Source organism: Hydra vulgaris, chromosome 11 (genome assembly GCF_038396675.1).
Source record: "Hydra vulgaris chromosome 11, alternate assembly HydraT2T_AEP".
Classification (NCBI taxonomy): Eukaryota; Metazoa; Cnidaria; class Hydrozoa; order Anthoathecata; family Hydridae; genus Hydra; species Hydra vulgaris.
The window spans coordinates 27,065,001-27,078,009 of NC_088930.1; the positions used below are offsets into that span (position 1 = coordinate 27,065,001).

At 29.7% G+C, this 13,009-nt stretch overlaps 2 protein-coding genes and 1 long non-coding RNA gene across 3 annotated transcripts; all 3 read left to right on the forward strand.

Annotated features, from left to right (window-relative positions):
• Positions 1-1,191: 1,191 nt before the first annotated feature.
• On the forward strand, positions 1,192-2,133 carry LOC136086951 (zinc finger MYM-type protein 5-like). The gene has a single exon (XM_065809452.1). It carries the CDS (start codon positions 1,192-1,194, stop codon positions 2,131-2,133), a length of 942 nt encoding a protein of 313 aa, XP_065665524.1.
• A 304-nt stretch (positions 2,134-2,437) lies between these two features.
• LOC136086952 (zinc finger MYM-type protein 1-like) lies at positions 2,438-3,727 on the forward strand. Its single transcript, XM_065809453.1, has one exon. The coding sequence runs from the start codon at positions 2,438-2,440 to the stop codon at positions 3,725-3,727; it is 1,290 nt and encodes a 429-aa protein (XP_065665525.1).
• A 1,671-nt stretch (positions 3,728-5,398) lies between these two features.
• LOC136087225 (uncharacterized) lies at positions 5,399-6,821 on the forward strand. The gene is made up of 3 exons (XR_010641644.1): positions 5,399-5,544; positions 5,781-6,015; positions 6,262-6,821. It is a non-coding gene; the product is annotated as an uncharacterized LOC136087225 (long non-coding RNA).
• Positions 6,822-13,009: the final 6,188 nt, after the last annotated feature.

Below are 13,009 nucleotides of genomic sequence, written 5' to 3' on the forward strand. Positions count from 1 at the left end.
TTACTGTTGCACAAGACATAATCTGAGCAGTGATGGGATGTTATGCTGGTTCCGGGTATTTGTTGTAGCGGTTTCTCTTTGAGCCATAGATCAGTGTTTATTCCATGTATAGGTGTTTTATCCATTGTGGATTCGATGAAGTATGGCTCCATTTGCTAACAGTTATTGACAATAGTCCCATAAGCGGGGCTGCCCCCTCCCTGGGAATATCCTTGGTGAGTTGGTGAAGTCTAAAGTTGGAGACTCTCCTTGCATTGCTGTTAAAGCCATCTTGGGTTCTTTGATTTACGACTGGCACTTCCCTTATTATTGTTGTGGCTTTTATATTGACTCCTTACGCTGGCTTTTGATTAGACTCGACGTTACAGAACTTACAACAAAGACTGATTTTTCTTTTACTAATTTATCACATTTACATACTATTTTTATTATTTTACATTAATGTTTTCATGAGGACGCTTGTTCCTTCCTTCTAACTTTGAGTCTTTATGCATTTTATGAGTTGAGTTCTTTATGTACATTTTAATATACAAAATCCTGGTACGTTTTTGGTTTTATATTGAAAAGATTTGTGGTTTCTGTAGTATGATATTTGTTTGACGTCGCTATGTCATTTTTGTTTCTGTGAGCACTTTAATGTCTTCATTAACGATCTTTTTATTTTTCCTGACAACAATTTTGTTTTTAGTTTCTCGTTTGTTATAGTTTGTTATATTGCTATAGCTATAGTATGATTGTTGTTGGTATAAAAAATGTTGTGTTATGATAGTGTGCGAGTTACAAATTTTTGGTATAATGTAAGTAATGAATGATGTAAAAATAGAGATTATTTGTTTTCCATTTCACTTCTAAATTATAATTCTTATAGTTCAGACGTTCTTTTTTGGTGTTTTTAGTAATTTATGCGATTTTAATATTGACGATTTTTGCTTTTCTCCTGGTTATTCTTCTGATTATACATTTTATATTGACGACTTCTGCTCTTTCCTTGGCTATTCTTCTTATTATTCGCTTTTATATTAATATTATATAAATTATATTATATATTTATAAATAAATATCAAACTTTAGAAAAAGTTTAAATTTATATTCATCGTTATTTAACTATGAATCCTCATCGTGATCGAGACACTGGAAGAAAATGGGCTTCGGGTGCCGAAAAAAAAAAGAAATAAGAAAAAACATACAGATATGTTAAAGAAAATTAAACCAGTGACAAGTTTTTTTAACATATCATCAGGTACTAACACAACTTTTGATGCAGGTGCTAGTACTTCGCAAGATGTTTCAGAAAAGTTGGTAGATATTTTATCAGACCAGTCTGAAACATCTTTAGCGTCTTTATCTTTTGATGTTTCAAATTCTGAAATTTCTGCTGTCCTATTACCGGACACCCATGAAAAAGATTTTGAAATGAATTTGTCTCAAGAGTCTTCGTTAGCTTCTAATGATTTTGTTTTAGCTTCGAATCCTCAATTGCATGAAGCACAACAAAACATAACTGATGTGGTTATTGTTTCCGACGACCCGGCGTTATGGCCTATTTCGTTTAATGAACGAGAAAGAGTCGATATTGTTAGAAAAGGACCGACTCAGGTTAAACAAATAAATTTTAAAGCCGATAAATCGGGTCGCAGATTTAATACTAGTTTCTACACGAGAGTTCTTGCTAACGGTGAAGAAGTTTCTAGAAGCTGGCTAGTGTATTCTATACAAAATAATTCGGTATTTTGCTTTTGTTGCAAAATTTTTCCTACCCGAAAAATATGTTTATCGTCGACTGAAGGTTATTCAGATTGGAAAAATATAGGTTCTAGCTTAAAACAACATGATAAATCTCAGGATCACATTAGCTGTATGCAAAAATGGATGAATATGTCAGTTAATTTAAAATCAAATGCAACAATTGATCAAAATTTGCAGAGAATGATAGAAAATGAGAAGAAACATTGGCGCTTGGTACTTGAACGCCTTTTTGCTATAGTGCTAATGTTAGCTGAAAGATCATTACCTTTTCGTGGACACCGTAAGCAACTTTATCAGCCTAATAATGGAAACTTCTTGGCACAAGTAGAACTTATTGCAAAATTTGATCCAGTTATTGTTAGAGCATCTCAAACGAATAAAAAATAAAGAATGCTTTGACACTTATCTTGGAAAAGATGTGCAGAATGAAATAATTGGACTATCGAGAAGAATACTGAAAACTATCGTATCTTCTGTACAGTCATCAAAATATTTTTCTGTTATCATGGATTGCACTCCTGATGTAAGTCATAAGGAACAGCTTTCAATTCTTTTGAGATGCGTTAAAATTAATCAGGAAGAAGTACAAATTGAAGAATTTTTTTGTGGTTTTTTTCACATAACTGATAGCACTGGTTCAGGTTTAGTTGAAACTTTTTAAAATTTATTAGCTGAGTATAATTTGGATCTAATGAATTGTCGCGGGCAATCGTATGATAATGGTGCTAACATGCGAGGGCAATACAAAGGGGTTCAAGTTTTAATCAAAGAAAAAAATCCCAGAGCTCTTTACGTTCCATGTGCTAACCACACATTTAATCTAATGGTATGTGATGCTGCGAAATCAGTATCAATTGCAGTTAACTTTTTTGGTACTGTTCAACAAATTTTTACATTTTTTGCTGCATCCACCGTTCGATGGGACATACTGCAAAGTGTTTGTAAAATGACTGTTAAATCATTATCAGATACGCGTTGGGAAAGCCGTATAAATAGTATAAAAGTTGTAAAAGATAATTTGGTTCAAATTATAGAAGCTTTATACAAAGTTGCAGATTCAAGTTCAATTGGAGTTGCTGTTTCTGAAGCTAACGGTCTTGCAAATGAGATATCCTCATATCAGTTTATACTTTCACTTACAATTTGGCATGATTTATTGTTTGAAATTAACAAAGTAAGTAAAGTTATGCAGAATCCCTCGGCAGATATTTCTATTATGATAAAATTGGTGGAAACTACGAAAATTTTTTTAGAATCATTCAGAAGTGATGAATCATTTGAAGCGATTATTAAAAAATCTGAAGAAATAGCTATAAAATTAGGTACTGAGCCAGTATTCCCTCAAGTGCGGCTTAGCCGAAAACGACGTTTTTTTGAATATGAAGGAAATGATACACCTCTAAATGGAAAGTCTAAATATAAAGTAGATTTTTTTAATGCAATAATTGATGTTGCATTAGTAAGCTTAAATGAAAGATTCAAAATGCTTGATTCATACAACAAAATATTAGGTTTTTTAACCCGTACCGAAATAATGCGAAGTTTAGATGCAAATGAATTGTTGAATGATTGTAAAAATTTAGAAATATCACTGAGAAATCCTAGTACAGAAGAATCGGACGTGAATCCAGAAGAGTTATACTCGGAAAAAAATACATTTTCAAGAATGGAAGCTTTGGCGGAATCGAAAGATGCACTGGAAATTTTGAAGTATATTACGGCAAATTCTTTAATCGAAATTTTTCCAAATTTATTTATTGCCCTACGAATTTTACTCACTTCCCCTATTTTAGTGGCAAGCGCAGAGAGGTCATTTTCCAAATTAAAACTCATAAAAAACTATTTACGTTCCACTATGGGTCAAGACCGCTTATCTGCATTAGCTTTAATTTCCATTGAAAATAAAATAAGTCGGTCCTTGGACTGTTCTGATTTAATTGATGAGTTTGCATCTTTAAAAGTCAGAAAGGTTAAGTTTTAAGTCAATGTAATCGATCCTCCTAAAATCTGCGAAAAAAACAAATGGTATCGCATTTTGAGTAGTCTTATTAGTGCATCTTCATCCAAAATAAAAAAAAATACTTAATGTACATTTAAAACTATGTGCATTTTTTGCTTCGTTACGTTCTAATAAATATCCAAAACACAATAGAACACAAGAATTAAAAACTCAACTAATATAATAGAAAACTTGCCTATGGCCTCGCATATGGTAAATCCGCCACTGGCTATAAATACCAATTTTTATTCGAAAACATTCCTCGACTTTAATAAATAAATACTGCATGTTTTTGTTAACAGCTGATAATCCTCCTCTGTTTTGCACATCAATTAACTTTTGTTTTATATCATTGGTTAGCATACTTTCTAGTTACAAAATAAGAGATTGATAGTTTTTAAAGTATTTGCTATTTTTATATATTTTTTTAAACTTTTAAACCACATAACCAGCTAAAAATTGTAAAGCATCCATTTCAGACTCTGTAATTGGGTTAATTTGAATGGGTTTTTTATTACCAAACTCTTTTACTTTTTTTGAATGTGATATTAGTTTATCTACTTATTTGGTTGCAAAAAAGAGTGCAACAAGGCTTTTGCAATCCAGAAAAGTAGGATTCTGCACCAAGAACAAAGTCTGCATATATTTTAGAAAAATATCTTTGTACATCACCAGACTTACAAAGTTCTTTAAAACACTTTTTAGTTTCAGCATAAAACTGATCAGTTACAACAAAATTATATTTTTTAATAGGTTCTGTTAAATCATTGGGATAAAAGGATGTATTAATATCTTTTTTATGGCATATGCAATTAATGAATCAATATCTTCAATGCTGATACAAAAAAATTCATCTTCATTGGTCATATATTTTGATCGTATGTGTCTTTTGAGACCTCCTTTAGTTTTATATGACTTTGAACATTGAAGACAAAGCTGATTTAATTGGTCAGAAATCTAAAGATAAGTAACATAATACTCATTACGTAAGAAAGTAATTTAACATAAGTAATTTTAACACACTTGATCAGTTTAAAACTGTAAAAAATCAAGATTTATATTTATTTTTGTTATATGATTTTTACCTCTGAACCTGTGTTTTTAATTTCTATTTCAATTTCTTCTTCAAAATCATTGGTCTTTAAGAAATCAACTAAGATTTCTAGAGTAATTTGTTGAGAGTAACTTAAGGCATTGGCCATTTAGATATTTGTTTTGCAACTACATTGATCACGTGACTTTTTTAAAAAACTCGGAAAACAAAAGAATAAAACAATAGCTTCAAGACCAGGGTATATTTCTATAGACTATGGTTCTAACTACCTAATTATTATTGTTATAAATTAAACGTTTGGTTTATAACTATTGTCTCTTGAAGTAGTAACTACATACTCTATCTATGCATTTTGAGTATTTGTTATTGTAATTATAAAAGATGAGAATTTATTTGCATGTTCTAAAAATTATGTTAATTTTTACTCTATTAGAACTAGAATAACTTTAAGAATTAAGTTCCTAAAATTTATATTTTAGGAACTTAATTCTTAAATTATTTATTTATAAAGTCTTTATCGAACAAATGCTAAGCATACCATTTTATTAAAAATTTATGGAATATTTACGCTTTATTGAATGATTATAATGATATGGAATGTTGTCAAAAGTGACATGAAATGACATCACAACTCTACATGATGATTTTTCACCATTGACAGCAAGAAATAACCCAATATATTCAGAAGCAAAAGTGTTGATATCACTCAGACTCTTAGCAACATGCACTTTCCAAGATGTAATTGGTAAGAAATTAGTTTTAGCAGTTTTGAAACGTAATACAATTTTAAAATTACTCATTTAAATTTTTTATTGGCTTTTAATATTAAAAAACGTATGTACAGAGGGAAATTTATTTTATCCAATTATGGTATTTTATTTGGTTTTATTAACTAATCATTATTATGTTTTTTTTTTTTAATATAAATAAAATACTAATAAGGTTTGTTTCTGGCTATCATTTAATTTCATGTAATCGTAGGTGATACCTTAGAAATTAGCTAATCCAGCACAAGTCGAATACTTAGTGAATTTTGTTAGTGTTTTATTTAACGTTATCATCACCTTGTTAAGTGGTATGGTAGCCATGAGAAGATGACCAAAGAAAAACGAAAGTACCAGCAATCATGAGGCGTTAAAAGGCTTCTTGGGCCAATTGATGATAGGATGATACCTATCAAAGGAGCTAGAGATGATAAGCCAGCATTTATTTGCAAGTAAAAATTATTCAATTTTATCTATTTTTTTTTTTTTTCTCCTTATTTTCGTTGTTGTGTGTTTCCAAAAGTTAGATCAAATACAAATTAATAATATCATTATAAATATTATTTGGGCAAATTATAGACTCTTTTTGTAGTATTTAATAATACATCACACTCAACACACCTTAACTATTTACATAATTTCAGATATTTATTTTTATATTATTTAACCTTTTTATAATATTTTGACGTGTTTTTCAGGAAAGGATATCCTGCTGTGAATTGTCAAGTTGTTGTTGATCCTGATGGTAACTTTAGAGGCGTTATGATTAAGTATCCTGGTTCATGCCATGATTTATTTATTTTTGCAAATTTTACTCTGATCAGACGTTAGAGTTAGATCCAACTACAGGCTTTCTTTTTGGTGACTCTGGATATGGCTTGTCACCTGTCATCATAACTCCATATAGTGTGCCAGCATTACCAGATGAAATTTATTTTAACCAAGTTCACCAAAAAGTACGTAGTGAAGTGGAGCAATGCATCAGATGTCATAAGAACTGTTGGAGGTGTTTACATAAAAGTGGTGGAGCGCTACAGTATACTTCAACAATGTGCTGCAGTATAATTTTTATCTGTGTTTTACAGGAAAATTTGTGTAATTCAATAGGTTTAGAGGATCTAGTTGAGTTTGATATTAATAATGATAATGATAATGAAGAAGATGATCAGCCTGACAGAAGGCTTACAAACCAAACTTAACTTAGTATGGAAAGAAGAGTCCTTGTAAAAAACTGTTTGTTTGCTAATCGTAGACTATAGCGCATTTTATTAATTTTATTTTGTATAAAACATTTTGAGTTAATTATATATGGATTTTAATATATATATAGTCCTAATCTATTAATTGAATTTAACTTATTAAATCTAATCTAAATTACTAAAACCCCATTAATCACGTTTTTGTTTTATTTGAAGAAAATATTTTTTGTAGAGAAATAAAGTCGAAAGTATAATTTAAAAGATGAACAAAAACAAGAATGTTTTCTGCAAAAGCTTTTTGCAGCTTTGTAACTGCCTGCTTTTCTGTTACTGGCTGCGTTTAAAACATTTTAAAACTACATATTTATATTGAAATTTTTTTAAAATTATCTGTTACTAGTATATTTTTAAATTGTAACTCTCAAAATTATTAAAAGGCAGAATAATAAAACTTCTTAATCGTCAATAAAAATCAAAGGTTGTATTTAATTAAACTTTATATATTTAGTTTTTTAATAGTATTTAAATATATATACATTAGGGATATGACAATTTTCAAAGACCCTATCCCCATGTTATTTTTTGTGGAGTTTTAATGCAAAGATCAAGAAAAATCCAATGGCAAGTGTCAACATTAAAAAAATGTCACCCCCTTATTCAAATTTATAAAAATATATACAATTATACGTTGTACAAAATGGTTTTTTTAATCAGAAATACAAACATACAGGTTTTAGTGTTCATTTGTCATTAGAAATTTAATGTTAATTTTTTCAATGCTTTTGCACAATGGAAGTAAATCCAGCAGAACTTTAATTGCACGTTCATCACAAATGTTTGACCTTTGAGTTGGGATTGGAGTCGGCTCAACCGACCAAAAAGTCCTTAAAGTCTTTATTGCTTTTGAGTGATCTTTGCAAACGGCTGCCAAATTGTTGTAGTTATCCTGATTATAAACCTGACCAGAAAACCAGGTGTCACTCCACGTGCCACTAATAAAGTCACAAGATGACTGACCTTTGGCTGACTGTCTAAATTCTGGAAGTAAAATATAAGCTAGCAAAGCATAGATTGCTCGGCTATTCCATCTTGCATTGCTTATATTTGGCAAAGTTCTGAAATTTACTTTAGGGAAGATCTTGTTTTCTTAAACTGTCTGTAACAAGTGATGAAGGAAAGCCATATCATCTCTCCAAACAATTTCTTCTTCTTCCTTCAGAGCATCTCCAGAATTGTCAAAAGATGCTTTCAGTTGCTGGTACTCTTCTGTTATTCTGCTAATGAACCAATAATTGATATTAGGTGAGGTTGTTGCTGCTTCAAAATAATCATTCATCACATGTTTTAGTAATGTATCAAGAACATGATGCTGGCATCCAATATAAAGAGGATTGTATAATCCAAGCTTAAGAAAATGCTTCTGTAGTAGTGTGACTGCCCCAACAGATTTTCCTGTATTTGCAGAGGTTGTATCAGAAATTATTAACTTAATTGCAGGCCATAGCTTATATTCATCAAGCACAGTTTTTATATGCTGTTCTGTTGGCATTTTGTTTATTTGATCAAGACTGTCAACAATCTTTGCATACTTTCTTGAACTCTTGGCTGTTTCAAACCTCACCAAATTTGGTTCCCATAGTTTCTTATTCAAATCTGAAGGAAGACTATTTTTAGTCATCTTGACTATAGTCTTGTCGAATTATAGTTTGAGTGTAAATTTAATTATCTACAAATAAACAAATCTTATGAGTTTAGGTTATCAAAAGAAGTGTATAAGATATCAAAAGTCAGGTGATGATAACAAATATAATATATAATATGAAAGATTATGTAATAAGAATGCATACATTTAGCAAAATCACACCAGCAATAAACTGAAGCTGTGATACCTTAAACTGTACTGTATCTAACAATAGATACACTATGAGTCATAAAAAAACATGCCACTGAACTTATTGCAATTACTTTGCTCATTGTGAACCAATTTTAAAAATGGTGTCTTCTTCAAGTAGAGAACTAGAACAATACTTGAATAATATAAAATATTACTTTTTAAATTCTTTTTTATTGTCTCAACCTAGAATTTTTAAACTAATTTTAACTTCTATATAAGAAATCAGACAATTTTTCTGTTGTGAAGTTTGGAGTGTTCGTGTACAGTCAGTTTTTAGAATTCGGTCGCCATCAGACGAATGTTTTTCTGCAATTCAATTCTTAACAAAACCTGAAATTTTGTTAGGCATCAGACCAAATTTGACAAATTTATGGTAAAAAGTTCAGTGGCATGTTTTTTTATGACTCATAGTGTAGATGGGAGAAAACAGTTTTCAGCTTAGGGGGGTGAACATTTTTAAGATTTAACACTTTCAAATGGTATTTCCAGTTTTAAAATGTAATTTCTCCACTCATAGTGGCATGGGAAACCAAAAATTGCCAAAAAAAATTTTTAGTCATACCTCTAATATACATATACATACTTGTTTAAGATGAATTTACTGCCAATATTAATTTATTTAAATTAATAATATCAGTGGAAAAGTTATGTTTTAAAGTACTAGAATTTAATTTAATGTAGGTATTTAAATTTTATTACAGGTAGTACTTAATTGATTCACTAAACTACATTATAAATCATTAAAAATTTTTAACAACTAATTGATCAATTTCTAGTTCCTTTAGATTAGTACTTTTAATAACAATTTATTAAAATGTTAACATTATATACAAATTTTAAAAGAGTAAAAAAAGAGTTTAAAATACTAGTTCAGTTGCAAATGCAGAGCAATGATTTTTCGTTTGTTTACATAATTCAACTCAAACTTATTTTTTGTCTGTGCTTAAGGTTTTCGTAACGCTAGCGCAGCTTTATAATTGCGCAAATGCTGTGAAATGTTTGTGAAAACCAAAATAGTTAAAAAAAAACACAAACGTAAGGTTTGCGTAACTTACGCAAGAGTTACGAAAGTTTTGTGAATACACATCTTTTTGTGAATACATCACCCTTTTTACAAATGGCGGACTATTGTTGTAAACGAAAAAAAGCGGCTTCATTTTTTGTCTAATAAAATCCCGCAAGTTAAACATCTAGTTATATAATATATCATTGGAGTGAGGTTTAACTTGGACATTAGTCATGGCTTCCTTTCGGTAAACTTTAAACTCGTATTTTCCTTTGTTTTTTTATTTATTTGAAATTTCATGCTATATTTTTCTATACAATGTTCTTATATCCGAAGATATTGTTGGCTTAGTATAGGAACAGCTACAAATAATCATTAAGACTAATCCAAAGTAGCGTCCGTTAATGACCAACATTTTTGCGTACTGAAGTACTACTCAAGCGCTGAGTTGGCGGTGGCAGGATTTGAACTTCTATAGTACAACAGTCCGGGTTTTAAATTTTCGTTTGACGCTCTAACCAACTGAGCTATCGAGCTACAATTTTGTTTACACAGTTTTTATTTATTATGGTTAACTCGAGGAAGTCTCGACTTCTATTTTCGCTTTATGTTTTGATCGTATATTTTATCGCAGGGTGTTGTTTGTTTAAGATAATTAGGAATTGTTCTGCTTCTTGAGTGTTGGAAAATCTAGCGTGGCTTTTGTCGACATATCTTAAATTGGATTTTAGGTCAAGAAAAGGATACACTGCCATTGCAATTTTGAAAGCCTTTTGTTCATGATGTTGTAAAAATAATTCTGCAAGTACGACCATGAATGAATAACCTATAGGACCAGAATTCTCAAGTTCATGGATTTCGTTGTTCCACAGGAAATAAAAATGGTGTAAACAAAGCTCTATGAGTTGTCTTGTTTCATATATAGTAAGTTTAGTGGAATATTTGAAGAAGTTGTCATTGTTTAATTGGCCTATAAGAATTGAAGTGGCTTCCTTTAGCGGTATTGATGGATACAAGTTTATAATATTAAATGAAACTTAAACCTTGTTTTTTTCCATCTCCCATGAACTTGCTTTACTAATAAAACCAAAAGAATTTTTCAACCGTATTTGATTTTTATTTAAAACAGGTTGTATTTTCTTTACGAAGTAAAGAATCTAGCTTGTTGAGAGACCCACAAATTAAAGAAGGAAGAATAAAATCTTAACCCCATTTGACTAAGTAGAAAACTTTTTATTAGTGCAAGGCTTGTAAATTGATTATTTTCTGTTACCTTGCACAACACCAGAATTTTCTTAAATTTGAGTTTGCCATCATCAGATAATTCAAACTTACCATTAATGAGATATACTTTCAGATCGACAGTAAACTCTCATTACTTCGTACCAAACAGTTTTAGACCCACTTTCAAGAACATTATAAAACTAATTTTATAATGCATTATAATTTTCATTTTATAATGCTCTTGAAAGGTTGAGGGAGGCTCTCAATTTTTCTTGAAACATCAAGTATTGCAGCAGGTTCTTTTATTTCAGCCATATTATGTAAAATCATTGATAACTTATAATATATATTATATATATATAAATATATATATAATCTATATATATATATATATATATATATATATATATATATATATATATATATATATATATATATATATATATATATATATATTTATATATATATATAAATATATATATATATATTTATATATATATATATAATTGATTTTTTAACGAGATTAAATAAAAATAATTACATGAGTTTTACTACTTTTAATTTTACTACTTTTATTACTACTCAATTATATAGCTCTGATATCATTCATCGAGCACTCTTGCTGAATATATGCTCACAGCAAAATTAAACTTACTTATTTATATATATATATATATATATATATATATATATATATATATATATATATATATATATATATATATATATATATATACATATAGATATATTATATATATATATATATATATATATATATATATATATATATATATATATATATATATATATATATATATATATATATATATATAATATTATTGCTATTTATCGATCAAATCCAATCATTCCAGCAAGTATTTTCTTTTTCGAATTATCTGATCTCCTAGAAGAACTTCAAACATTATCTGGAGAAATACTTCTGTGCGGTGACTTTAACTGCTCAGGTACTACTCCAACAACCTGCAATCCAAGACTTGCTGAGATTCTAGAGACCTACAACATGATACAAAAAGTTCAATCTCCAACTCGCATATCATCTACTACCGGTATAGCCATCTTGCTTGATCTAGTAATAAATCGACCTGATGACTTTTCACTCAACAATATTTAAGTAACTGATGAGGGTATTTCAGATAACTATATGATTCGGGTTGCACTTTATCATCAACCTTCAAATAGTAAAACTGTTTGGTTTTCAAAACGAAACTTTAGAAAACTAAACTTTTCATGCTTTATAAAAGAATTGCAAGTAATGCGATGTTGCTTATCACCTGAAAACATTGTGGATGATTATGCTGAACAAATAACAGCAAATATAACAACTGTTCTCGATCATTTAGCACCAATTCGGAAATATTCAATGAGACCTGGTAAACATGATGATAAATGGTTATCTTCAGATGCAAAGAATAAAAAAGTCAGACGTCGTTAACTGGAGCGTTGTTATAAAAAAACTGGAAACTTATCAGATAAAAAACTATATCGAATTGCATGCCATGGGGCTCCAGCAGCAAGTCATGAATCCAGATGTAATCATTATAAGGCAAAACTAAATTCAGCATATGGTAATCAGAAAGAAATATGGAATATTGCCAAGAAATTACTACATTCAGATAGTTCTAAAATGAAAAACACAATACCAGAAGCAAAATGCAATATAATAAATCAATATTTTATACACAAACTTAAAAGTATAAAAAACACTATCCAGGAAAGCCTTGCAAAAAACCCAAAATTTAAATTCATCTCAGAGTTATATCCCCCGGTAAATATTTTAACAACATTTGGTACAGTCACACCTACAGAAGTGTCAAAAATAATCAAAGCTCTCAAACCTAAGACATCGCCACTTGATATTATTCCAACAAACATCCTTAAATCTTGTTCAGAACTTTTCAGTCCAATTACAGCTCACCTTGCTGACCTCTCATTCAAATCTGGAATTTTTCCAGCCTCATATAAAGTTGCTCAAATAACACCAATTCCTAAAAATCAGGACTAGCAGAACTTGACTTATCAAATCTACGCCCAATATCAAATCTCAATACAATTTCCATAATTCTTGAAACGCTTGCATTATCTCGTCTTCTTCCGCACGTAGC

Excerpts from the sequence above, each read along its gene's own strand:
- LOC136086951 (XM_065809452.1), top strand. The coding sequence starts at position 1,192 with ATGTTAAAGAAAATTAAACCAGTGACAAGTTTTTTTAACATATCATCA.
- LOC136086952 (XM_065809453.1), top strand. The coding sequence starts at position 2,438 with ATGAATTGTCGCGGGCAATCGTATGATAATGGTGCTAACATGCGAGGG.